Here is a 26959-nt window from a genome sequence, read left to right as displayed (position 1 = left end):
TTTTCGTGCGTCACATATCAACGTTATAATTATACCGGGGTGTGCTTTTACCAATACACACAAAGTAAAGCCCCGAAGTGCTCGCGCTGTCTATCTTTCCGTCTATTGGATATCATTTCTTATGACGTTTGTTTTTCCTCTCCAATGGGATTGGCTTTGTCACCCGGGTGTTGTCGCGGGAACTACCATACGCTCAAAACAACAAACCAAGGAGTTGGAAGTTTCAACGAGTACTCAGTTGAACGAGCAGCCAAGGTCTTTTTTGTGAGTTCTGTCGATACATGACTGATATATCTACGCTAGTAAAAGGGTGATGCTTTATTCCGCATGCTGTGGGATAGGTTAGCTTTGTTCTTCTACCCAGCTAATGTTACGAGCTAAGGGATAAACTACTTAGCTATGGTTTGTTGTGTCAGTTTGCTCGAAATACACAGGAAGTTAGACATTACTTTCTTCAAAATACAAATGGGGCGCCAGCGTTACTGCACTGTTTTTGTACTGCCATCTCTGACATTTATAAGAAAAAACGAAGAGTGAAGAGTGAGGCACTACCTACACGTAACATTAGTCATGAATCTCGTCTCGTCATAAATAAACGTTAAACGTTAGGCGTACTTAAACGTGCTCAATGTAGCATGTTGGTTCAATGGACCAGCTACGGTACAGTTTTATTTTGATAGTTGTGACCGGAATAGGTACTGTTCTCTGTGTTTGGCACCTCACGTAAAACATCCTCTTTTTTTGTCTGAACATTTAAAAATGCTAATCTGTGCTGTAGTGCATTGTGTTTGCCTTCATTAATCGTTAGGTCAAACGCTCGGCACAAGTGTGCTTTAACAAGCATCATTTTATTTCAACTTTATATCCCCTTTGACAAATGGCTTGCGACATACAGGTGTCAAATGGTCCTGGATTAACTGCATATTTGTTAGCTAAACGATAGCTTGAAAGTTTTAATGACAGATTTTAGATTCATATTTCCAGCTCGAAAAGTCCAAAAGACAGCATCTCTTTATCAGTCCAACACCAGACTAACACCAGACTTCAGTATGCTGTGCCACTAACAGTTATTTTCATCATTGATTAATCTTCTGGTTAATTGTTTTGTCTATAAAATGCCAAAAATTGTAAGAAAATAAAGACTCTTCATTTACTGTCATAAAAGACAAAGCCATTTTTTGCTTGAATTAATGAATCAGTTATCAAAATAGATGGCAGTTAATTTTCTTTGGATCAGCTAATTGTGGAATCCAATGCTGTGTTTGTGTTACAGTGCAAAATGGATTTGTTTATCTTGTCATTAAGTGGGCAGTTTTTACGGCTCAGATGCGATACGGCTCAACATGGATGTTCGATTAAAAGTCATCTCTGTAACTGAGCAAACATGATGACTATTTTACTAACAAGACTACTTTTTCCCGGTAATGAACTTTCATGCTCATATTTCAGCTGATTTAAAACTCTTAACTGTTTATTATGATTAACATTTTCTTTTTGAATATTTACATGAACATACGTTCATTTTAAAACGAATATTTTCCCTTTAGCCCAAATGATTATCTGCAGCAAATATGTACTACTTACAATTAAATGTCTCCATAATGAAAAGAACATGATGCCTGTACATTCCATATTTCACCTCATCATGTTTAGGTGTTAGAATTTTAAAGTATATAAAATTTGCTACACACAAAGCGTAATTGGGCTTTTTTTTTTTTGTTCTTATAGCAGGGTTCCCCTTGGCTGATGGAGTGGATAATATCACTATGTCTCACAGACTGACCAAGGAGGAACTGGATGAACAGTTCGAGCTGTTCTTGAAGGAGGTAATGTAACAGTTTGGACACGCTACTGTGGTGCTGTTCATAGATTCATCATGTTAATGACTCATCAAGAGCCATTCATCTGTAAATGTCAGGGATGCGTCATTTTTATTGATAAAAGGGAAATTTATGTTATCGGCTGTATAGCTGCTAAATAGAGCTAAAAATGTGAAACCACGTTAATTTTACTGACTAAACAAACGCAGCAAAACATTATTTTCTGATTGTTTCACATCAGCTATGTCCCAAAGCACAAAAGCAATCCTGTGGGAAGGTGCCGCATTGCAGGAGTTTGTTTGAATTCAACCCAAGTGCACTCTTTATAATGTCCACTGCCTGTGGCTGCCTTGTGTCTGTGTACAGCTCAGCCTGTCCTCAGCCATGCTCAAACAGACACAGACCTGCAGGTCACAAATTCACAAAGGTATCAGAAACCTCTGTCATGTCGCATGAGAAAAAGTGCTTAGGTGGACCAATATTTCTTTATACATGAATACACAAGGAACACTACAAAAGTGCAAACACCCTTTAAATTATCTTTACTCAGTCATTGCAGTTGAAGCCTTGGTTAATGACCACCGTGAGTGGGAGTCCCTGGCCCTGCTTTACACAGTGAATCCACTGATACATTTTGGCATCTTTTTTTATCATATAATGTGATTCAGGAGCAAACTTGCATGCATTTAATCTCTGTATGAATGCTTAACCTTGTGCCGCTATGGCATTCAAGTCAGATACTTGCAGTGCTGAAAGGGTTATGGAAATGTTACTGGATTCGGCCTGGACAGCTTTGGAGGCACTAAGAGGCTAGATTGGCATGAGTTATGCCTGTGAGTTGTCACCAGCAACAACATGAATGAAAGCACATGTACGTCTGTCTAATTAAACTCTCTCAGAAATGATAGCACTGACTAGATAATAACTTCTCTTACTTAAAAGTGCTGTCAGAAGAATGAGTATCTGACATTCGTCTTGTAGCGAAGTGTTTCCGAATCTGAGCAGCAGTTGAGCAGCGGCTGGTCAAACTGTCTTCATCATGTTGGTATAAGAAATACACAGTAAAGACAGAAATATGAGTGCTCAAAATCAGCTGAGACCTAGGTTAGGTCAGTGTAAAAAATGTTAAAAAGAGTTTGACCAGTTTAAAGACAAACTTACCAAAAGTTTTGTAATTGGTGCAGTTGCTGGCAGCTGCAACATAATCCTGCTGCAACTCTGAAAGTCAAAGCTACGCCCACTGAAAGTGCTTGTTTTGTTATTACAGAAAGGATCAACAACTTGCAAGACAACAACAACGATCTTGCAATATTGCAAAGTGAGACTTCTGCCTTTCTGGTTAAACAGAAAGGATTTTACTCTTTAATAAAAAGGTCAGTCTTGGCAGGGATCCTTTCTGTCAGTGAGTTTCTCCAAAACTTCTTCCCGCAGATGTTGTTGGTGATGTTTTAAGTTGAAACTGGTACAGGAAAGGTTGATATGCAGGAACGTAAAATGGTTTAAGCTTCTATACAGAACCGACAAAACTGCAAACCCACCCAAGCCTAATTGAGACAAAAAAAACAAAGGACATCATGATTTAAACACAGGATTTGTAATTCCTGCTGTTATGGCATCGCTCAGTCAGAACAATTATGAAAGACGAGGTTTGCTAATGGCGTAAAGTAGCATGGGAGTTGTTGTCTTCATTGTTAACCAAAGGAAAATAACTAATCGCTCTCCATCATTAGTGAGCAGCACAAACTATAGTCAACAGTGGAGCGGTTAGTTAGTGGTCTTCTGACATCCTTCCTCACACTAACGTATCATGCAGTGTTTCCTGTACTTCCCTAGAGGGAGTGAAGGGGATGTGACACCATATGCAGGCAACCAACTGAAATGCACCGTTACTTTGGATTAAATTAAGCATTTCTCCGGGCTTAATTGTTGAAAACTTTTGGTACACAAATCCTCGAAATATTACATTGTATCCCCTTAATCTTATTTTGAAGCCATTGTTGCAACTTAAACTTGGTCTCCTGTCAGTCTGTTTCAGATGACTCAGTGGATTTGGGCAACTCTGACAAGAAGTCCAGTGTTGAAAGCAATCGCAAATCAGTCCAGAAACCAACAGTGTCCTGGTGGGAAGATGACGAAGACAGCGGCAGAGGAGCAGGGAGAGGTAAAATAATGAGGAGATATAATATGCATCACATTGGACGTGAGCCTGGCCTAGCCTCACAGGAGGAGAAGGTGTAAAGTCAGTGGCTGCAGTGGTGTCAGTGTTTCAGCTTAACAATCCAGGGAGAAACTGAGAGACCATTTCGGGCATGTGTTACTGCAAATGACAGCTGGCAGTAATTAAACAGCCATAAAAGTAGTCATTTGTGAAACAACCAAATCGAGGTCACTGACTTCCTAGGGAATAGAGATTAGAATTCTTCCTTTTTTAGCTATAGAGACATTAAGTTAAATTGGTATGCAGACATATAGCCACCCACAATTTCACAAATTGCTAATTTTAATGCTATTGCCAGTAGAATCGATGTGACAAAATCAAGACACAAAAACACAAGTGCTGCTATTTATGTTGATATTCCACATACTTGTACTAAAGTTTCTACATCCCAACCTGAAGTCAGTACTTTTGGTAAAATGTGGAAATTGCTGTAGGTACCATTTGGTTGTTGGTACCAGAGGCCTGTTGATAACTTTGACTTTTTGATTGTGTTGACTTCATCAGAAAAAGGTTTTCTTGAGGATGTTGTTGGTAGAACTAAAATCATTGGTCAATTGATCAATTCACTCATTTGTTTTATTTGATATTAAATTGAATATCTTTAGATTTGGACCGTTGTTTTAACATAACAAGTAGAAGACAACACCTTGAGCTTTATGAAACACCCTTACCTATTGTTTATTATTATGTAGACCAGTCTTACTCTTATTAAAGTTAATTATGAATGGTTAGATCTTTGTTTAGATTGAGGTTTCCATTAGAAACTAAACCTTAGTTTTTTAACTTGATGATAGCATTCTCCCCTCTCCACCCCACCCATCAAATTAAGCCTAATTTAACTTTAATCCAACATTGTTGCCTGGCTCACTACATTATGCCAGGCAGCCATATTGATGGATAACTTTTTACTTTTTATTTGATTTTCTCTTAGTGCACTGTAAGCCGATGATTAATGTTATTCGTTTTCCCTGTCAGGGGCTTTAATGTTGTGACTGATCGCTGTATTGTTCTGTTTATTAGCAGTTATCAAACAACAACAAACAAACTTAATTGTCATGTATAATCTCATTCACCTTCCTCTCAAGCTTTTGGTGGGAAACTGTGCAAAACATCGCTGAAGTTTCACCCACGTCCTCTGAAGCCGCCCAGCTAAAATCTGTTTCCAGGATAATTGAAATATTAGCTAAATGTCTGCCACGTTTTCTCACAAATTCCAGATTGGTGCCACACATGTGCAACTCTCAGTGGAAATGAGAAGGAAGCAAGAAGGCGCACTCTTCAGATACTTCCATTATCAGCTCTGAAAATTCTCTTTTTTTACCAGTGGTCTGATTGGGCAGGTTGCCAGGGGGGGTTGAGGTGGCATTTTGCTTGTACTGGGCAATGTAGTACTTCATGATGTTGCACTGTCTAGTCAGTGTTCAGTATATTTATTGTAAAGATGTATTGACACTAATTAACCTATTCAGAAATTATCCTCGCTAAGATGACTGGCTAAACTAGTTAACTTGTCCTGTATTACTGTACAGTTAGATAGAGCAGAGCAAATGAGAGATGAAGCCTCCCGACAAGAACAAAATGGATGCGCTAGAACACCGCTGCAGGGCATCTTAAAAAGGTTCAGTCTTAAATTCACTTTAACTACTTTAAAGACCAACATTAGGCTCATTTAGATTCTAAATTAGTATTTGGGAAGTGTTGCGCTTTGTTGTATATTGTAATGTACTCGGTATGTAGGAACATCCAGTCAACAAATCTCTCTAACTGTTACTTTGAAACATCAAGTTCACTGCAAAATGCGAAAATGTGCAGAAAAATGGATGTCCATTCCCAGCTCTGTGGGTCTGTTCACTGTCTCTTCATTTAAAAGACTGTCCCCTTCTGTTCTTCCTCTTTCCCCCGCAGAAACAGCCAAAAGCAGATTTATCAAAGCCAAGAAGTCTCAGCCCGACAGCAACAATGGTGAGAATGAGTTGAGAAAAAGTCCTACGACAGAGAGCTAAGAGTTCTTTTAGACTTCGTCCACATTGAGCCAGGCCAGTTTTAGAACCCTACTTAAATAAAAATGCATCTCCAGTGTTTCCAGATATATTCATATTTGAATTGAAAGATGACAGATAAAGTTAGAAAAGACATAAGATTGTTTCACTATTTTTCAGTATTTTATAAAACAATACACTAACATGCTGATTTATCAAGCTACTATTTTCACGTTCTTTTCTCTGGAGACCTGAGACTGACAGAAATGCTGGCTCAGTGTGCACAAAGTGCTGCAATGGACATTAAAAGTATGTGTTTATGTGTTCAGCTTGTTGATCTGTCAGTCTGTTTTCTCTCTGGTTACGTGGGTTGTACCTCTAGCACACAGCAGGGTGTTAAAAGAGCACTCCTCCGATTTGACGTTGCACTCTTATGACATTCGAAATCGTGCTGGACAGTGTAGGAAAAAAGATCAAGCCTGTGTGTGACGATAAATCAAAAACAAAGCCTGTCGTAGTTTAGATGTCATATTCAAATACCCATACAGGAGTTAATTGGATGTCGAATCATCATTATTTTTTTCCTCGTTGTTGTCTGAAGTTGTCAGTGCGGAGCCCTTTTGTAAGCCGGTCCCCAAACCTCGCAGCAAAGCTCTGGATAAAATGTTTCAGTTGGACTTGAACCGCAGCAACACAGTTTTGGAGGTCTCCCACACTGTGGAAAGACGCAGGACTCCATCTGATGAGTCGCGCTCTGACGGTCTGAGCAGTCCTTTTCGTGAAAATGTCGAGGGTGTGTCAGGAGAGAGGAACCCTGATGATACCTGCTCTAGTGATTCTCCACCAGCCAACACTGATAGTCATTCCGAGGGGGACACTAAAGATGGTAACTTCAGCTTGAACCCTAAAAACCCTTTTGTAGTGTTGCATTAGTCCCCCAGCAGTAGAGAAGCAGTTTTTGTCATTGTCTTCATCATTGTTTTGTGTGTTAAAGTTATAGTTTTAGTGTCTGTCACATAGAAGACTAATAGTCTTGTATGTCTGCATACTGATGTATTATTAGATTATGTGTCATTTGATGAAATAAATTGATTTAATTAGCCCAGTTTTACTTTGAAATGGCAGAGAGGCATCTTAACATTTCACAGCAGAACAGGAAGTGATGACATTGCCTATTTGTTGGTAAAGCACAATCAACAAAGCATCTACAACCCGGTACAGTAAACCAAGCCTTCATTTGAAATACTTTATGTCATACAAGTTCATTTATTCAAAAACACAGTTGAAGGATGCTTTTAAAGCAAAGGCCACTATGTGGCAGTGTGGGGCCATGAGCACCAGTTCACTGAGAGCACTTTATTTCTCATCCATCAGTAACATAAATGGGGAGATGAAAAATAACTGAAATTGTAAGCATAGAGGCATGAATCAGGTATGTTCTAACTGCACTGACAGATCAGAAGTGGGTACAGACAGGAAAGGGAGGATATTCATTTGGAGAAAACATCCTCAGTAATTACTCACATGTTGCTTTTGGTTGATCAACATTCATCAAGTATCAAGACTTGAATCAAACATACATTCATCAACCCGTCATCATAATTAGTATTCACCTGCGGCTGATGTTCATTGATGGGCGAGTTGCCAATTTGATATATGATAGAAATGAAATATATAAAATTCATGTTAGGAAATTGACTTTTCGAAAAGGTTTGTATCGATTGGGTAAGGACAGGGCAATGTGTTCCTATACATGTACTCCCGTGAAGTTCTTGCGTTCTCTTGTGGTGTCTGTGAGGTAAGAGTGTTGTGTGTCATTTTTGTGATTGTGTCAGGTTTTGAATCCACTGCAATGGTAACCTTTCTTGTTTGTTCGTCCTCATCTGCATTAGTAGCGTGCACAAGCGGTGTTGAATGGGAGTTTGCACAATAAGAATAAATGCACTGAATTAAGTAGCTGTAAATATAGTCCGTAATTATTTACACTCATACCATTTTTCCTAGGACTGCTGGGAACTGGAAAGACTTTTAAGAAGTCTTTGAGGAAGTCTCAGTCTATTCGAGAGGAGGAGGAGGAGGAAGATGCAGGAGGCAATGGTTTGAGGGAGGAGGAAGGGCTGGAAGCAGCTGCTCTAATCGATGACAATACTGGGGAGACCCAGGGTGAGTCTTGAGCAACAGCTGAACAGAGAAAGACAGACATATGGGGCCAAGATACTTTTATGAGAAGCACATAAGTAACAGTGCCTGAATGAGGATTTTTGAGGCTGATTGTCAATGGCTGGAAGCAGTGGCATCGCTGCACTCCAGTGCAATACTTATTGGTAAAAAAAACCTCCTGACCATTGTACTTGTGGAACATGGGTATAGACTTTTTTTGATTGTGTGTTACGTGTTCTGATGCTTTCCTCCTCACTAAAGGAGCTTTCACATGCTATCAGGCATTCCACATAATTAGTAATTTGAAGTAAACAGCAGCCCTTAATGTTTCTGTTTTTTTGGTTCTTAATGAACGATAAACCAAATACAGGATATTGTGCTTGAAAATTCTACTTTGTCTTCACGCTGTTTAGAAATATGACATATGTGCTTTCCTTGTGTGCAGACTCAGTGATGTTAAGATCTGTGAACACAACCAATATTGGCTTGGACACTCTGGAGGAAGAAGAGGAGAAAGCCAGGTTCTTTGCCCAACTGGAGGCAGGAGCTTCATCAACTATAGATTACTCCAAGCTGAACAGGGAGCTGGACTCAACAAGTTCTGCAGTTGGTCCAAATCTCAGGTGTGTAAACATCCATGCTCTAATATTACACCCGTGAGTTGGCTTATTTTTGTGAAATTTGACAATAATCATAATCAGCACACTAAGTTAATTTGTAAGGCTACCTTAGCCTTCAAACAGAAGGGATAAAAATAAATATTTCACACTGCAAAGCTTCAAGTCAAGATAAAAAAAAGCACATTTAACACATCAGTAGTGGTACTACAAGACCCAAAAATAACAAAATGTTACTATCCAGTGCCTTGATCGTGTTCAGTCTGGGTGGTCTTGATTGACTAGGCCTTGTTCTAGCAAGGTATAGGAAAGTTATTCAGGAACTTTCTATGAAGACCTCATCTATAGGGCATTATGGTTGCATTCAGAGTGTATTATAATGCACTTGATCTATTAGAACATACTTTGAGTCCAAAGGACAATTGATTGTTGAGGTGTGTATACGTATTCATAAAGTATTAAAAGCCTATAATACATCACAAAGCATGAATGTTTGTGAGTGTGGTCATGCAGCATTGTAAATGCTCCCTTAATATATGGTGGATAAGGTCTTCATGGAACATGTTACTGGTTGTTCTCTTGAAAATCCAAGCAAAATATCCTTGGCTGTTACAAAACATCTCCTGTAATTTGATGATGTCTAAAAATACTGTTATGAATCGCAGGTTAGTTTACTGAAGTTCCTTCTGAATATTTTACTACCGACATTAGTTAGGGGTCAACTGATATGTTTTTTAAGTGCTGATAATGATAACTGTTACTAGTAACCAATATAAATCAATACACATTTGCAGTAAAATGAAGATCTTTGTCACAATTTACAACGACCAATGGGGGAAAGTGACAGTTTTGATGCTGATGATCAGATCCAGTAACTTCCCAGGCCACTCCGATATGTGGGCAATGAGTATTAAACGTAGCATACTAACAGACCCCCACTCTTTCCTGTGAGCTCTATGGTGCAGTGTCTTCACTGCTGCTGAGCCCTAAAAGATCAGAGTTGTGACTGTGATGTAATTACATCTTCCCCTCAGGAAGTGTGAGGAAGCTGTTGAGCAGAACGAGGATGATCAAAGGAAGGCCGGAGCTACAGAGACTGTCAGAGAATGTCCAGGTGAGAGAAGTGAAACCTTGGCAAACCTCTCTTTCTGTCTCTTCACCTCACAGTCGGGTCTCTCTCTCAGCTTTTACAGGCTCTCCACACTACAGTGAGGATTTTGAGGAAGAGGAGAATGGAAAAGAGCCATTGGATGAGGTTTGTATTTGGAATCTAGAATAAATCGTTAATTAAAACTATTTTAGGAATTTAGTGACATAGCCACTAATCACGGACAAGAGGCTAGCTAACGCATATAAGCTCAGCTGAGGAAGACATCCCACCCTGTTTGACCCTGTTCATAAGTAGATGCACATTTCCTCCTATGTGGTGATATGAAAAAACATAAAACTCCTACATGAAACTGCTCACAACAAGGTCTGTGGATTATCTTGAGCAGCTGGCTCGTGATTTCTGGAAAGAGACATTGCTGTTGAGTTTTTCCAAATGTAATTTTTGGTGTTTTCGGCACCACAAGTGAAGTACCCTCTAGTTCACTCAAATTGAAGAGAGGGCAGACATCTCTGCAGTAGGTATCTCCAAAGCTTTGTTTATGTTTGTTTTTGTAGTTGGGTTGAACTGTTCTTACAGTATCAACAAGCCGCCAAACATGATCCACCTGTGCAAAGCAGCAAACTAAATGATTTAGCAGCTCAGGTTACTTTCTGTCCAATTCTGCTGCAAACAATAAATATGTTATGATATTACAAAGGCTTTATATATTATATTATTTCTTTGTTTATACTGAAATGTCACAAACTGAGTCAATAATTTGTGATATGATGTGTTTTTCAGAAGTCTAAAATGTCTCCAATTCTTGCTAAAGGTAAGAGAAAAAGAGGTGATGTTTCACTGAGGTCATGGGTGGGCCTTCAAAGTGTTGAATGGAGTTCGGTGCCTGATGATTCTTAGAAGCCTGACACATCCAAGCTGTGTGTAGCATTTACAGCATATCACTGAATAATAAAACGCTACAACCTTCTTACCAACTACATATATCTGTGCACAAACTCATTCAAATATGTCAATATTTTTCATTTAAGTTATGTATTGAGACAGTATTTCACTCTTAGTTCAAGTGTAACAGTTGTACTGTACTGGGAACTGATATTCACTGTAATTTGAGTTTGACTTTAATTGCTTCTACATGTAGTTTCTGTTTTATTATGATCTTTAGTCTCTATGCTTCTATACTGTACTGTAAGTTAATAAGGATCTTCAGCTAACCGTATAGTTGTGATTAAATGTGGTCACTCTAACTTCACTTTGTGTCAGTATCTCTGTATGACTCCCTGGATGACACCGGTGGACACGACACAAAAAAGGACCCTGCAGGACCACTGGACAGAGGTAACACAAACACAAAGGGTCAAATGAGTGAGGAGAGTGTTATCCATGGAGCGAAACCAACATCACATAATATAATGCAATTTGCAACATTGCCGATTTGTTTCCTCATTTTGTTGGTTAAAAAATGTAGTTGCATAGTTTGTATCAAAATGTATTTAGCTGTTCCAAATTAATAGTGTATGAATGATACTTATAATTAGTTTTCAGTCTCTTACGCAACATTAAGTAAACATTTCAGCCTGACTTTCGTCAGAGTGTGAGCTATATTTTTCTGTTTTCTCCTGCTAAAAGCAAATTGTTCCTCAGACAAGATGTGTTTTCTCACAATAAAGCGTTGAGCCTCCATTTGTTTATCATTAGACTAATCCTAAATCAGTTCACCGCAGTTTCCCTCCATGATCGTTCAAGTTTCGTCTTGTTGCAAATTTGTTTTCTGTGCAGGCCAGCCGTATGTGCAGAGTGGAGGCTCGGAGATGGAGGCTCTTCATGAAGCATACAGACAGATCCATGTTGTGGAAGATTCAGATGACCATAATTATCATGATTCATGTGAAGAAGGGAGACGGGGGGTCAGCAGACCTGAGTCTCAGCCCTCCTCCCCGCAACCTGGCAGACAGTCTCTTCAGCCTGCTTCTACCACTGAGTCAGGTCAGACACTGCTGTGTTGTAACCAATACAGGGGACTCATTCTGTCCATCTGTGTAATTCACTGATCTAACCTGAAGAATGATGCATCTTCTAAAGCTGTATCCCAGTTAAGAGGGGTGACTTTTCAAGTATGTATTCATGGATTGAATGTCAGTCAGTAAATCAGTTATTTATATGGTGCCAAATCACATGAAAAGTCATCTCATAACGCTTTGCAAATAGTGTTTAATTTAGTCTTCAATATAGAGAGACCCAACATTCCCCTTGAAACACCTGGCAAATGCAGCCATCTTTGAGGTGGAATTGCTTTTACATTGTGATCTCTAGTCTTTATCTTCTCTCTTAAACTTTTGAACCTGTTTTTGCTACACTTTGACACACTAGTTATGTCCTTCAAACTCATAGTGTCTGATTCCTTCCAGAATCGCTTTTTAATTTTTCAGGTAGTGGAAAATAGTGACCGTGTAGATTCCAGGCAGGCAAGCTCTAATACTGTAGCTTGACAGACTAAGCAGCAGGAAACAGTTTTTTAATATTTAATTTTTTTCATTGTTTTCAATGTCTTTACTTATTTCTTGTTTAATCCTGAGTGGGAAATTCTTAATCCTTAATAACACTGTGCTTTTAGGAGCTCACATTAGATTCAGGGTTCTGACCTTCAATTGTCCAAATCTTACGGTGATATATTCCACATTCTTCAAGGGGGCAACCCCGGAATGGAACACATCCACTGTGCTGAGGTGTTTACAAAAGTCAAGTTTGTGACAATACCGACACATGTTGAATAATTACTTTATGTTTATGTAGAGCTACCCACCGCAGAAGAGTTGATGAGACCCATCCGGCCAGAGACGAACCATATCAGAGGCTTCACCCTCCAGCCTGTAAGGTTAGGAAAGCTTGACAACATTAATAACAGGATTTTGGTATTATTATTATTATGTTTTTATTATTATACTTTATCAGCTAATGTCTTTCCTACCCCAGCTTATCCTCTAGTGTCTTGTTATATATGACATCAATGTGTGTCATATATGACACATAAGACACATAAGCCTTTGTTCCTGGAAAGTTGCATAGTTGACAGATTTACATGCAGGACCATCAGTGTATACTACATGTTAAATGTTTTTCTTTTATATTTAGGTACATATATAAACCGTCTACTAGTTGTTTATCAGTATGCATATTATTTCCCTTTATTAGTCATTATAAAGAATACAGTTTAGTCTGTACTAGGCCATTAACTAAGAGTTGTCCCTCAGTGACCTTACTGCTTACTTACTGCTTGTTGAAAGTAGGTAAGGAAGAAAAAAAGGGAAAAACTGATTTAGTTCACAGCTATTCACAACATTAATACAGTGCTGTTTGCCTTTTACATTTTCTGATTACAGTGTTGACCAAGAAAAGACGTCCCATTACTTGGAAAGGACTTTCCCAGATGTGACCTCTCCACAATCACAAGTGAGGAGACCAGAGGAGGCTGACCCTGTTGCAGAGACAAAGGGAGCCACACAATTGGACTCTCCAGACCGTCCCAAACATAATCTGACATGGAGCATCAGACAGGAAGTCGAGAGGCTGATGCAGGATCAGACCAACTATTCCTCTTACACTTCATCTCAAGTTGGCAAAGCTAAGAGGCAATCGGTGAGATAAAATTTAAACCTTTCAGTACTTGTTGACTCAGATAGACCTCTTAAAATAGCAATTCTTCCAATACGAAAATTCCTGTATTTAACATTTTTTAGGGTAGTCTGGAAACCTGGGGAAAAGACTCAACAGTAATTTATCTTTCTCTTTTTATTTGATTCCAGTTGTGCTCACGTAGTAAGCAGCGTTACTTCCTTGAGTTTTACTGTGGGATAATTTGTGTTCATTGCCCACAAAAGAGCCAGAGTACCTTACTGTATATTAGCCTTAAGCTAGTGGGAAACAGCAGGAGCCAAGGTTGCTATATGTGTGTTACCTCTGAGGCCATCACTCTCCAGAGAATCCAATTATTTCCCTCTAGTCTCCTCTTTTAGCCTTCTTTTTCTCTCATCAGTAAGGCTGAGAATAATTACATTAGCTTACAGTACACCACTACTGCAGACAAGTTAAGAAAGGTGAAGATAAATTCACAAAAGTTTAAAAGCAGGAAACTCTGTGCTGTCTTCCTGCCGGTAAGCAGCTCTGGCTCGGAGTAGAATCTCATTGTTTATTCCTCCAAAAGCTCCAGCTCTGCCAGCAGGAATCTCCTCCAGATGTCCCCACATCTCAGCAGCTGAGCAGCAGCTGTGCCCCACCGCTTGGCTTAGTCCTTCCCACACAATGCTCTGTTAAGTCTGTAAAGACGAGACAATTATTTTGAATGAACATTATGACCAGAGAGATTTAAATACATTGGTCTAAAACAGATTTTTCTGCTAATTACCAGATAAAGGATCAGTCAGGCGTATCTAAAATTTATATTTGGACAGGTTTTTTGAACCAGAAAACACCTCCAGCACACTTGTCACCCTATAATTTTGTTACTTCCTGCATTTTCCCCAGGCCTCCCATGGTGTCGCTGTTTCTCACCCCTCTACATCTTCGCTGAGGAAACCCACTGTGGCTCCTGTGAGGGGCAGGCGAGTGGAGGGGAGAGCAGCAGTCACTTCCAAGTCAGCAGGACCAAGCAGACCTGCCGCACCAGCCAGAACCCAGTCTTCTGCTTCCCGTCCTTTGCAACATCCACAGGAAAGAGCCAAACTTACAAAGAGCCCCAAAAAAGATAACTACACAGGTTATTAGTGGCACTCACACAAAAATACCATTGTTAAATTGCTCAGATTGTGTAAGACAAGAGTCTTGTGTTTCTCTGATGATTCTTCTTTTTTTGCCATTTTTGTTTCCTTTTTAATTTCTTTCAAAATAGTTTTTCCCCCTTCTCTGAATCTGTCTATATCTTCATACAGAGCATAGTGTGGAGGTGTGAAATCTATGTGTCATGTTTGGCACTGTGTCTTTCATGTTTGTTTGCTTGATACGCAGAGCCAGGTCTGAAGGTGAGCAATGAGCTAGTGGCCTCTGTTCAGTCCTTAGTTGCTGTCCTCCAGCAGCAGAGGGACACCAACAGTCACCGGCATGCTACAGACACACAGAAGACCACCGGAGAGACTTATCACCTTCCAAAAGACAATGTAATAAAATACTTCATCTCCAGATGCTTGAAAGTATGCACATCGCAAATAGTGTGGAAACCAATCCTGGTCCAATATTTAGGATACACAAACGTGATGTAGAAACTTGAAGCCTCCAGTGCACATATATTGAGAGTGGACTTGACAGAGACGGAGGAGACAGCAGGAAACCTTTAGAAGTGAACCATTTTATGCTACAAAAAAACATAGGCTCTTTATGCATGTGAATATGGATCTTAATACACGTCTGGAGGGCATTTTAATGGATATATAAACAATGCAAAGCTAGCTCGGCAGTGTCATGATGAGTGGACTAAAGCATGCGTCTCCCATTTTGACTGAGGACAACTGAGTTCATTGTTGATATCTGATCTGCAGGGGGAGGAGGACAATTCTAATTCTCTGCTGGACGAGCTGAGAGTCCAGCTGGCTCAGAAAGAGAGGGAGCTGCAAGTGATGAGGGAAGGAGCCGAAGAGCTCAACTCACTCAAACAACAGAACTACCTACTGCAAAGCAAGGTGCGCTCAGGACACAGGACATAAGAGTATTAATTCCATGCCTTGTCACTGTCTTTGCTTTCCATACAATATGCATCTGCCATGCACCTTACTCCAGGAATCAGTCTGCAGCATATCTATCCAGAGACAGATTCCCGCTCCTCTTTGTTTGCAACATTTTCACTGCAGCAAGCAGGATTTTTGCATGGCTCTGGTACTGGTAACATTCTGAAATAATAAGTGCATTAAATCATTTTTGCAGAAGCACTCTTGAGATTTTTTTTTTCCTCTGGCTTTTTCTACTGAAGATTTTCATTTCTTTGGTCCTTCATCAATTTCGATTTGAAATAATATTTTTGCTTGACCTCCGACACTACATGGACATACAAATCCACTTGTGGAAGTAGTGGGGGCTTTTCACTCCTTTATAAAAATCCATTACATAGCAGTGCAAAAGCTTCATGAAACAAGGTTGCGAAACCTTGTTATATATGACACTGGCAGTATATTGGCGATATTGACTGCACAACATAGCAGCCAAAAAAAGCAACTTAACAGAGCTTCTACACCTTGAAACCTGCAGTTGAACAATGTTTGTGTATCCAAGTATCCAACCAACATCTCTCTCTGTCAGTAAAACACAAAACACTGTTGGACAAGCTAGAAAAATAAATGAAAGCTGTGATGCAGGAAAGACAAACCTAAAGTACTGAGTGGTTTTTTTTATGTTTTCTTTTTGGAGGTCCAGTGATTACTGTGCACTTGTTTTGTATGTAGATAAAACCTGTTGTCATGGACATCTGTAGTAGCAACTGTGATATATACGTAAGTATGTCATAAATAAGTTGTGTTATTTTATTCCACACTTCAGCTGCGAAGTGCAGAGGAAGCCTGTCAGAAGAGCAGATGGGCTGAGGCCACTGACTCTGCTACAGAGGAGAAGCTACAGCAGGTGGATAAAGAAATAAAAGAGCAGGAGATGCTCATAAAAGGTTACCAGCAGGTTTGTTTCTTTTAGTACATATCTCTTCACTGCTACTGTTCATGGTCCTCAATTTGTATGTGCCTCTCCTTTGGATATATATTTTTGGATATCTACTGTGTAACTTCTCCAACACTCTGTTAAGCTTTTAGGAGAGAAAATGAATGTTTAGACAAATGGTCTTAAGGTGCTGGAATGCAGATGGAAATTTTCGCCACACATGAGAAATTGATGAGAAATCATGTTCTTATTACCGCATTGCAGTTTTTAATATTTGTGTATTTTTAACATTTCAGCCGCAGTAACACTTGCGTTGTTTTACAGGAGAATGAGAAGCTGTATTTGCAGATGAAGGCCCAGCAAGCCAGGAGTAAAGCCAACGAGGAGGCCATGTTTAAAGAAAACCAGAGGCTACTGAATGAGCTGGTCTTCATAAGGTGAATTCAGTGAAATGTCTGTCAGAGCTCTGACCTATTTCTAAATTCATTGCCATTATTTATTTGGTCTGAGCTTTCCACAGTGATATAAAGTAACCAGTTAGGGGTCTGCACATATGGCCCATCTGGAGAAAATATTTGGCCATAAAGGCCCAAATTTGATGGCCTCTGGCACATTCTAATGCTATTCAGTTACATATACTGATCTTTGTTATTGCCTCCCCGATTGCAAACATATACTGAATTTTTGTAAGGGAGAATTAATCTTCATGTTTTAGCCACTGATACAATGAATGATGCAGAAAAACATAGATCATATATATCACTTTAGGAAGTTATTACATTTTGTTATATTTTGTTTTTAAAACATGATGTGGGACAGAGTCAAACCACACCCCCATTACCAGTTCAGCCAGAGTGGGCACAAAGCCTGCCCAGCTCACCTCCAAGCGGGTCGTGGTGATGTCTCACCGAGCTCAGCCAACTCCTAACAATCCTCCTCCGCCGCCTCAAACAAGCATGTGTCGCTTGACTCGACTCATGCGCAGGAAACCAGAAAGAAAGAAGAAGTTTAGTTTCTCTCCCGCCTCCCTGCGATGTTTCTTAGAGTTGGGTCTGCTGTAAAAAGCACAGTGTGGGCAAAATAAAGATAATTTAACCGTTTGTTCATTCATTACGGCCATAAAGATCATAAAGAAATGCAATACGTTCAGTTAACTTTTTAAAGATTACTGCGCAGTCAGCAATTTGCTAGTCACCAGTGTTTTCTGAAGTACTGTCTGTACAATCTTCCAAATTTGAATGTCTTATTAATTCTTCTCTGTGGCATTTTTCCATTCTCACCAGGGAACAGATGAATCAGACTTCGAGGCCAGTGGGAAATATCTGCTTAATGGATCACACACAACGGATTTCAGAACTGTTAGCCCAAATAAATACATTTCAGGTAAGTACTTCACTCAGCGAAGTCCTGCAAGTTCTGTTTCTGCCCCTTCGCTTACCGCAGAGATATGTTTCTGTGTGCAGAAGAATGAGGCCAAGCTCTCTGAGGACATTCACAGACTGAAGCAGGAAAAGCAGGCTTTGGACGTAGACTTGCAGCTAATGAAGAAAGAGAGAGATCTGGCGAAAGCTCAGGCCATGTCTGTCTCAGGTAAAAGACCTTTACGCTCTGTGTGAGCGTGTGAACTTTGGTATTACTGACAGTGTGTGTGTGTGTGTGTGTGTTTGCATTCTGAATGTGTCAGATGACAAGACCTTTGAGATCCGTATGCTAGAAGACAAGCACAGAGAGGAAGTGACTGCCCTGAAGAAGGAGCTGCACTGGTTTGCCGAGAACCAGGAGCTGCTGGACAAAGATGCTGGCAGACTGAAAGCTGCTACAGCTGAGATACACCAACTCAAAGAGCAGGCGAGGCTGCGCTGTCACATTCTGTTTATACACTAATCTCATTTCATTTACCATCAGTGTCTCTGTAGAAATCTGTGCAGCCCTCCTTCAAAAGGCTCACATAATTATCACTAAGGATGTACAACATATATTTAACAAACCAGATTTGACAGCCTGACACATGGAGAGTTTATAACATTGATTATTGGCCAATAATGAAATTGTAGCTCATAAATACAGCCAATAATTTGAATGAGTTTCAGAGGAGAACAACGCGATTGTTTTTGCTTGTGATTGCTTTTTGTGTTTCACCAAACAGATGAATATAATGAAATGTTAATCAAAAACATTAGAACACACATAGATGTATATGTAACTATGATTTTATTAACTGTGATCAGGAATCAGGACCTCTAAGAGTTGATTCCTGTTTTTATCCATCTTGATAGCTGGACGTAGTAGGATCAGTGTAAGCTGCCTGGACAGTGAATTTAGCCACATTGGGATTGACTGCTTTGCTGTTATGAAATGTGTACAACATTATTATCGGGCATATACGTTTCTTTAATTTCTTAGTTTTGTTTGTATTGAGTTCTTATTTGCAGCTACAGTTGAAGGCAAATCTACCTAAACATTTAACGTAGCTGAATGCTGCTGAATTCATAAGTGAGTGTTGCTAAAAGTGTTTTGTGAGAGCTGAGCACTGAGGTTTGTGTGCTGCTTGTGAAGCTGCTCACTGTGATGAAAATAACATGTTGTCTCTATTTCAGGTAGAAAAACTCAAAATGGATGTAGGCAAAAGAAGCAGTGAGCAGCAGAGGAAGGCCAAAGAAAAAACAGTGGACACTAAGAGGATGCAGGACCTGGAGCGACAGGTTTCCCACACAAATAAGCACACCGATGAAACTTGTTGTTACACTCACTCCTTTCCTCTTTCAGTTCATGTCTCTTCTTTATCTTTATATCCCGACCAGGTCAAGGAGCTGGAGCAGATACTGAGACATAGAAACCCAAACTCTCTGCCTGCTCTGATCTACGCTGCAGCCACGGCTGGCGGTCAAGACCATGTGGATGCTACAGAGATTTCTCCACCCAGCAGGATCAATGCCCTGTTGGAGCGCAGGATTCAGCGTTTGGAGGCTGAGCTGGAGAGTCACGGTGAGGAGGCCAAGCGCAGCCTGCGGGCCATGGAACAACAGTTTCACAGGATCAAGGTACAACTGAAGTGAATAGCTATTCAATGTTGTAATAACTGCTGCTCTGTCATGGTGAATTAATAAGTACTTTTCAGTGCCTGAGAATGCACGGGGGGTTGTTAATTTGTTTAATTTTTGTTTGAATACATATAGCTGTCATTAATTTCACAATCCTCATAATATATTCATTTCTACAAAGGCATTTTCAAAATTTAAAAAAATAAAAATCTTCATCAAAAGAAGAAATCAAAGTTGGTAAAATCAACTATATTCTAGTACAGCAAGCCTCCTTATGCCTCTGATCATTTTCAAGTTATCCCATCACTGCTGGGTCACCAAGTTGGGGCACACACAGTAAACACTGAAAAAGGGCTCAAGACACCAGTACTGGTACCAGTTTGGTACTGGTTTAAATGTGAATGCTGCAAGTAATTTGTTAGTGTTTGTTCAACAGTGACATTAATTATGTATTTCCTGATGTTGTTATTACAGTACCATTTTCATAATATTATAGACATACTGTACGGTGCAGTATAACTAATAAATTGGCTGTACTTTAATTCTTTTTATTTAATCCTTTATTTAAACAGATAGTCTCATTGGGATCTGGATCAGTTTTTCAAACAAGAATAAACATATACAGTTTAAACACGGGCACACAGATATTCACAGACACACATACATTATCACTACTAAGGAAAACAATTGTAAACATAATTCCACACATCCAAGTGCAGCCTTTTAAAATGTGCCTACTTTTGTCAAGAACAGCATCAAGTGGAACAAATAATGTAAATTGAACCAGAGAGCAAAGGTAATGTGGTAGGAGGCTTTAATGTGGAGAGAAAAGCATGGATGTATACAATATCACCATAATCAAACACAGAAAAACATGATTTGTTTCTATACAGAAGTCTAATTTTGACCTTCACTTTGCTCGCTAGTTGTTCCATAATGGAAAACCACCCAGACAAGAGAAAAAAAACACCCCCTAATGTTTTCAGTAGAAAGGGATACAATCAAGCGTTCATTCTCAGGTCAGGTGACTCTGTAGAAACATGGCACCCAGATGGACACATGGATTTTGTCTGTTCATCTGTTTCACGATGCTGCAGTATGACACGTGTTGAAGTTCTCGACATTGCTGCATAAATGGTCGTCCATCTGTCTCCTTTCAAGCACCAGTTGTTAAGTCTGAAAGAGAGACTGAAGTAAAAGATACTAAAAGACAAACTCATCAAATGCGTATATAAAATGACTAAGCAGAAGTTTGTGTGCACCGTTTAGCTGCGCTATGAGCAGCAGATCTCGGAGCTGGAGCAGCAGCTGGAGCAGAAACAGAAGCCGGAAGCAGCTAACTCAGCAGCTGGAACTGAGCCATGGATGTCACAGGTTCGAACGCTGGAGCAAGAGTTGCAGCATGTGAGGGAAACCCACCAGGAGAAAGAGAAATCCCTCCTGGACCAGATTGAGTCTCTCCAGCTGCAGCTCAAACACAAGGTTGATATTGGAGTTACACAAGCCATTCAAATGTAAAACGCCCTTCTTAGCTTTAGCCTCACTGTTAGCTTTAGCATGCTATCACAGGCTGATCTTTGTCAGTGAAAGGTGAATTAGTTAAACTTTAAAAAATATGAGATTCTTGCTCTGTACAGTTGAAATATTGGACTATGTAAATTGATGGATTATATGTGATAAAGCAAAGAGAGAGAGAGAGAGAGAGAGAAAATGAAATGCCACTTACTGGTACAAACTGATGTAAACCCTCCCACAAACAGGCCCATCCAAGTCCAGGTCGACACCAGCGTCAAGCCGAGGAAGCGTTTGGTATCCGGATAGAGCGGCTGAACCAAGAGCTCAGCGCCAAGACGCGAAGCATTCAGGAACTGAGCCGCACTGTGGACAGACTGCAAAAGGAAAGGAGGAACATGCTGTCCGTCTCTAACCCCCGACCAGAAACCCGTTCAGCAGAGCCCAAACGACAACCAGGCCCAGCCAAAACACCCTGTTCTGCATCTGCAGGAGAGACACGTGGAGGGCAAGAAACGTTTCCAGCTGCTCATGACGACAAGACCTACCAGCCCACCGTTTTTACAGGTAAGAACTACACAACCACACAAGTGTATGTTTTTAATCGAAGGCCACATTTCGCACAAGAGGCACTTGAGCCTGGTTTACGGTAGGTCACTTGACGCTTTTGATGTGTTTTCGACAGAAAGGTGTCACTCAGCATTCTTCTTTCATGCCGCACACCTGGAGAAATTTCTCGTTTGTCTTGTTCCGTGCAGGTTCCATTTCATTAAAGACAACAAGTTACTATGGAGATGTCTTAAAAACCTTTTATTGAAGCATACATTGAAAACAACAGATGGCTGTTTCACTGCTTATCAAGAAAGTGTTGAGTGAGCTCCCTTAAATCAGCCTTTACTTTAAAATGTTCTTCGTCCATTTTCAGGGCAAATAGAGATGAAGAAAAAGTCCATTATCATCATTCCAAAGCAAAAACAAATACCTGAGAGGAATAGCTTGCTCTGATATACAGTAACCATGTCTCACATATTCATAAAAAAGTGTCAAATTACCATATTCTAAAGGCATAATCAAACAATACTACTAGAATATGTCATATATGAACTGATATCCAAAAAGACAAATTGAATGACAGTGCTCACTTCAACTGTCTTGAACTGTCCTTTATTTAAGCCAGGACTACCTGGACTTAAGTCAGACTACAAGATATAAACCGAAACCAGATGTGACTGCAGATGCATGTAAATTGTGATCTTTGATGAATGAATTTCCTTTGATTTAAAAAAAAAAAAAAAAAAAAAAAAAAAAGGTCCACATAAGTCTCACCTCTGAGTCCGAGTTGGAGGTATTTCCTGATATTTGTATTGGCCAAGTTACAGGATTGTATCGGATAATCAGGAAAGCGAATGAACCTGTTGGATCCCTGTATGAACCCAGCAGTCAACACAAAGGTTTGTCTGTTGTGGGGATTCCTTTATATGTCCTGCAGAAGCTGTGGGTATCCCTCATGGTTCACTTCGTATATCGCATATGCGATATGTATATCACATCTTCAATCTTTTTTCTTAAAAAATTGTAAAATTAGATTTTGGTGTAATACCAAGTACCTCACATCCTCACGGGGAACTGACAGCCGACTGCTAGCAGAGCTCTGAGAGAAGCCAATGACGCTTGCTAGGAAAGGCAAAAATGAAGACAGCTGAGATCAAACACTTTAATAGCAAAAAATCTCTCAAGAGCAGACTGGAGTACTGCAATCCCTGGTTGTTGGAGGTTGTGAAATTGGCAAGTGATGTCTCTCTGTTTGTAAAAGGAATAATGTTTATTGTCATAGGCAGTACATTTATTACAGTTATAGGTGATTAAAAACAAAACGTCCCCTACATTTACTGCGATGTGGCAGGAGGGTGAGAGTCAACGTACACAATCCATTGGCCTTAGTTAGAGTTAAAAACGACACACACACGTCCGTGTGTATGTTGACAGTTTTATCGGTTTCTATAATCATCCCTGCTGTCCACATTATCCTTTAATACAATAATTCTGCAGTCTTTCACAGTTCAGCTAAAGCTAATGTGAGACTTCAACAGTCACAGACTGGAGAGGGACAATAACATAAAGAGGGACTTAAGAACTGAAACATACGGGCATGAGAGTGCTGTTTAAAGACAGAATAAAGCAGATAATGACAGCACAACAAAGACTAACACTATGCTAAAAAACAAAACAAAACAAAAAAAAAACGTTAAATTGCACTTACACGATAACCATCATACCTCTGAGGAGGTGCCAGTGAGATTCTCTAAATCAGGCATGTCAAACTGGTCCACAGGAGGGCCGGTGTGGCTGCAGGTTTTCTTTCCAACCAAGTAGCAGCACACCAGACTTGACTCATTTAATCAACTGATCTCCGTCTTCAGACAGTTGATTGGTCAAACGGTGTGCTCTTGGTTGGTTGGCACAAAAACCTGCAGCCACACCGGCCTTCCTGTGGACCAGTTTGAGATGCCTGCTCTAAATGGTATGTAATGGTAAAGGGTAGCTGATATTACTGCCCCAAAGTCTGCTATGTGTTTAATGCCCGTAAACTGCCTGCCATGCCTGGAGGAGCCTCGATTAATGCCACTGCTATAGCTTGAAGCATTAAAAGCATTTGAAGCGTCCATTTTGTGGTTGCGTCTTTTTGACAGGCAGTCATATCTCAGAGGTTCTGCAGGAGAACGAGGTTCTGAAGCAGCGTCTGGAGCTGCTGGACCTGCAGAATGAGCAGGACAAGGAGGCACTAAAGGCTGATGCTGTCCAAGCCAGGGAGGAGCTGTGCAGGTATGCGTATCAGTGTGTTAGTCACCTGACATTTCTTGTCATCAAATAACTGATTTTAATGTGCTCTGTCAGGTTACAGGAGCACTTTGAAGAGCAATTGTCTTCTGTGAAAGCAGAACACCTCGGCATGTTAGACCAGCTGCGGGCCACCCACGCCTTGGAACACTCTTCCTCAAAGGTTGCTGAGCTGGCCAATGAGCTCCACACTCAAGAGGTACTGGCTCTTCTAACCAACTGGCGTCATGTCACCAGGAAGTCCTGAAAATGATCCTGTTGTTTTAACCGTCACATTTACCTACAGATAATGGTGAAACATCTGAAAGACCAGCTGAAAGAGCTGCAGGGAGCTAAAGAAGCACTGGCAATATCAAGGACTCGAGAGGACGCTCTGCAGAAGCAGGTGCAGCTTAAATTCTGATTTTAGCGCTGGAAATATTTAATGACATAGCATATTGAAAAGGCAATTTTGCTTAATGTCTGTGTTTTTTAATTTGACATTTTTATTATAGACCCCATGTCCAAAACCCAACAACTCTTCATCTGCTATCATAAATGAAAAAGAAGCTGGAACCAGCAAACGTTTGACATTTTTGCATGAAGAACAAGTGAAACAATTAATCCATTATCAAACTAGTTGCAAACTAACTGTCTTTCAACTGACTGACTGATTAATCGACTAATTGTGGCAGCTCTGCTTGAAAACATGTATGCAGCTGTAACACCAGCTAGCAATGATCTTCTCTGCCAGGGTGACAGACCTAAAGCAGAATCATTACTCATAACTAAAAACTAACCTTCATGGGGACATCCCCAGTACATGTGCAAAAAAGGGTGAGTTGCCAGGATGATGTTACTGTGTGGCAAAATGGCCCACAGCGTCTTCTGGATTAGATTTATTCCAACAGCATGTCTTTGGATTATAGTTAAGTTACTGCTTCCACTGTGTGTTTAGCTGACCAGACTGCTGAAGGAGCTGAAGGAAGCTAAAGACGCTCAGAACCCAGAGGTGAAACTCCTGTGTAGCCTGGAGAAGAAGATCTTCAACATGGAGCTCAGACACCAACACAGAGAGAAAGAGCTGCAGCAGGTACAAATGATGGTATTATTGTTATTAATAATCAGTGAGTAAATGGTAAACTTTCAGCTTTCACTGTTCATTTTGGCACTGTTGTTCTCTTGAATCACACAGGAGCCTTGTTTTTGTGAGTTCCCCTCATGGACATGTTAGACTGCCTGTACTCCATAACATCAGTCCATGTGTTTATTCTCTCCTGAATTACAAGATATCACAGTTAAGCCAGTGACAGAAACTCATTTCTGAGCAGTTTTTTTTTTTTTTTTTTAAATCAAGAGAAATTGAAATGAAGCCCTGCAGCGACTGCTCATGTTTTTCTGCTCCAGTCCTGCATCACTGATGGCAAAGCAGCTGTTGCACTTCCGGAGTGTCCCATTTAGATTTAGTACCACATCCTAAGCAGAGCTGAAATTTAGGTCAAGGAACTGTTCTCCAAAGAGGGACAGTACAGTAACAATGCAGATCAATTGCTAAAGTTGATGTGGAAAAAGCTTAACAGATAGACTATATAGACAGAAGTATTGGGATGGGGCTGTTTTTCAGGGATTGAGTTAGGACCCTTACTTCCAGTGAGGGCAAATCTAAATGCTTGTGCATACCAAGACGTTTTGGACAATGCTATGCTTCCAACTTTGTGGCAACAGTTTGCTGAAGGCTCTTTTCTATTCCAGCATGACTTTGCCCCAGTGCAAAGGTCCATAAAGACCCCATCGAGCACCTTTGGGTGAACTGAAACAGATTGCAAGCCAGGCCTTTTCGTCCAACATCAGTGCCTGACCTCACAAATGCTCTACAGCATGAGTCTGCAAAAATTCCCACAGAAACGCTTCAGAATCTAGTGGAAAGCTTTTCTGGAAGAGTGGAAGCTGTTATAACTGGAAAGCTGTCTATGTATTTAGGATGTGATGTCATTAGTCCCAAGTCCCCCTTGGTGTAATGGTCAGGCTGTCCCAATGCTTTTGTCTACATAGTGTTTCATGGGTGACATACAGTGCTGTACATGACAGCTGCAGTATACAGTATCAGAGATGTTCAAGACACTGAAGATTATACCGAACAAAGGTATTGGCTAACCTCAGGATCCGCCTGTACCTCTCCCTGTAGGTGATTGGTGGCTCATGGCCCACACTGGACACTGATGAGCAGTCAGAGGTGGAGCGCTGGAAGCGCATGGCTCAGGACAAGAGCAGAGAGCTGAAGGCTTTCCGTCTGGAACTGGACTCCATTCTGGACATCCTGAGACATCTCCAGAGACAGGGAGTGGTCCTCCCCAAGAGTTAACGCACACACAGGGTTTGACTGATGCCTGTCTGACTGTGAATGCTGGTAATTGTGTGTGAAGCCGGAGGCAAACAACAAAAGCAATAATCAGTATCTCAGCGTTAAAATGAGTTCAGGTGAAGGGCTTATCATTGACAGCAGTAAGTTTGATATTACACCTCTGAAATGGGAACTGCTTCCTGGCCCATATCAGTAATACTTAATGTTAACATGTACAAACAGAAATAAAGCTACATTTTGTTGGAATACAGAAACCTGTAAAGGGTAAAAGCTGGAAATAAAAAAAGTCACTGAATGTCTTTATACACATACTCTACCTGTTTTTTATTTTTGAGTGTATATTTTAGAGTTTATATTTTGTATGTAACTATTGTAACTTATTTAATAAATGTTTTTTGTGGTCTTAACTGACCTAAATTGTACTTGGTTCCTTTTTTAATGCACTCTACATTGGAATTCCAGTCCTGACAGTCAACTGGGATATTTTTCCTGTGGAGTGGGAGGAAGTATAGAGCTAAAAAAAAAAAAGTAACCTCACCTTGCTGATCCAAAAGGTAAAATCATTTTTTAAAATCCTTTCCCTGAAAGTTGTTGTGCAGTATTTGGCGTTTTCTTTGGCGACTCTTGTGCGGGTCTTGAGGGTGAACAACACAGCATTAGCACAAGCAGACAATGTTCCACAGCAGCAGCACATT

The 26959-nt window shown here is 40.3% G+C and overlaps 1 protein-coding gene across 3 annotated transcripts; it reads left to right on the top strand.

The window, feature by feature from the left end:
• Nucleotides 1–129: 129 nt before the first annotated feature.
• Nucleotides 130–26675, top strand: cep162 (centrosomal protein 162). Of its 3 annotated transcripts, none has more exons than XM_046399853.1 (30): nt 130–264; nt 1732–1826; nt 3846–3980; nt 5940–6000; nt 8022–8180; nt 8623–8800; nt 9829–9908; nt 9979–10049; nt 10686–10716; nt 11166–11240; nt 11682–11888; nt 12696–12777; nt 13283–13538; nt 14424–14655; nt 14904–15052; nt 15431–15571; nt 16422–16553; nt 16857–16969; nt 17816–17915; nt 17996–18122; nt 18217–18380; nt 19130–19234; nt 19334–19573; nt 20843–21055; nt 21334–21652; nt 23776–23908; nt 23981–24122; nt 24210–24308; nt 24861–24995; nt 26088–26675. In XM_046399853.1, the coding sequence occupies exons 2-30, from the start codon at nt 1767–1769 to the stop codon at nt 26262–26264; spliced, it is 4116 nt and encodes a 1371-aa protein (XP_046255809.1). In that variant the 5' UTR covers nt 130–264; nt 1732–1766; the 3' UTR covers nt 26265–26675. The 3 variants fall into 3 exon arrangements, with proteins under 3 accessions (XP_046255809.1, XP_046255811.1, XP_046255810.1); XM_046399855.1 differs by having other exon boundaries at nt 3846–3981; nt 5944–6000; XM_046399854.1 differs by having other exon boundaries at nt 165–255.
• The last annotated feature ends 284 nt before the right edge of the window (nt 26676–26959 follow it).

The sequence above is a fragment of the Scatophagus argus genome, chromosome 9 (genome assembly GCF_020382885.2).
Source record: "Scatophagus argus isolate fScaArg1 chromosome 9, fScaArg1.pri, whole genome shotgun sequence".
NCBI classification, from domain to species: domain Eukaryota; kingdom Metazoa; phylum Chordata; class Actinopteri; family Scatophagidae; genus Scatophagus; species Scatophagus argus.
The sequence above is the reverse complement of the archived record's forward strand: the minus strand, read 5'-3'. Positions and strand labels throughout refer to the sequence as shown.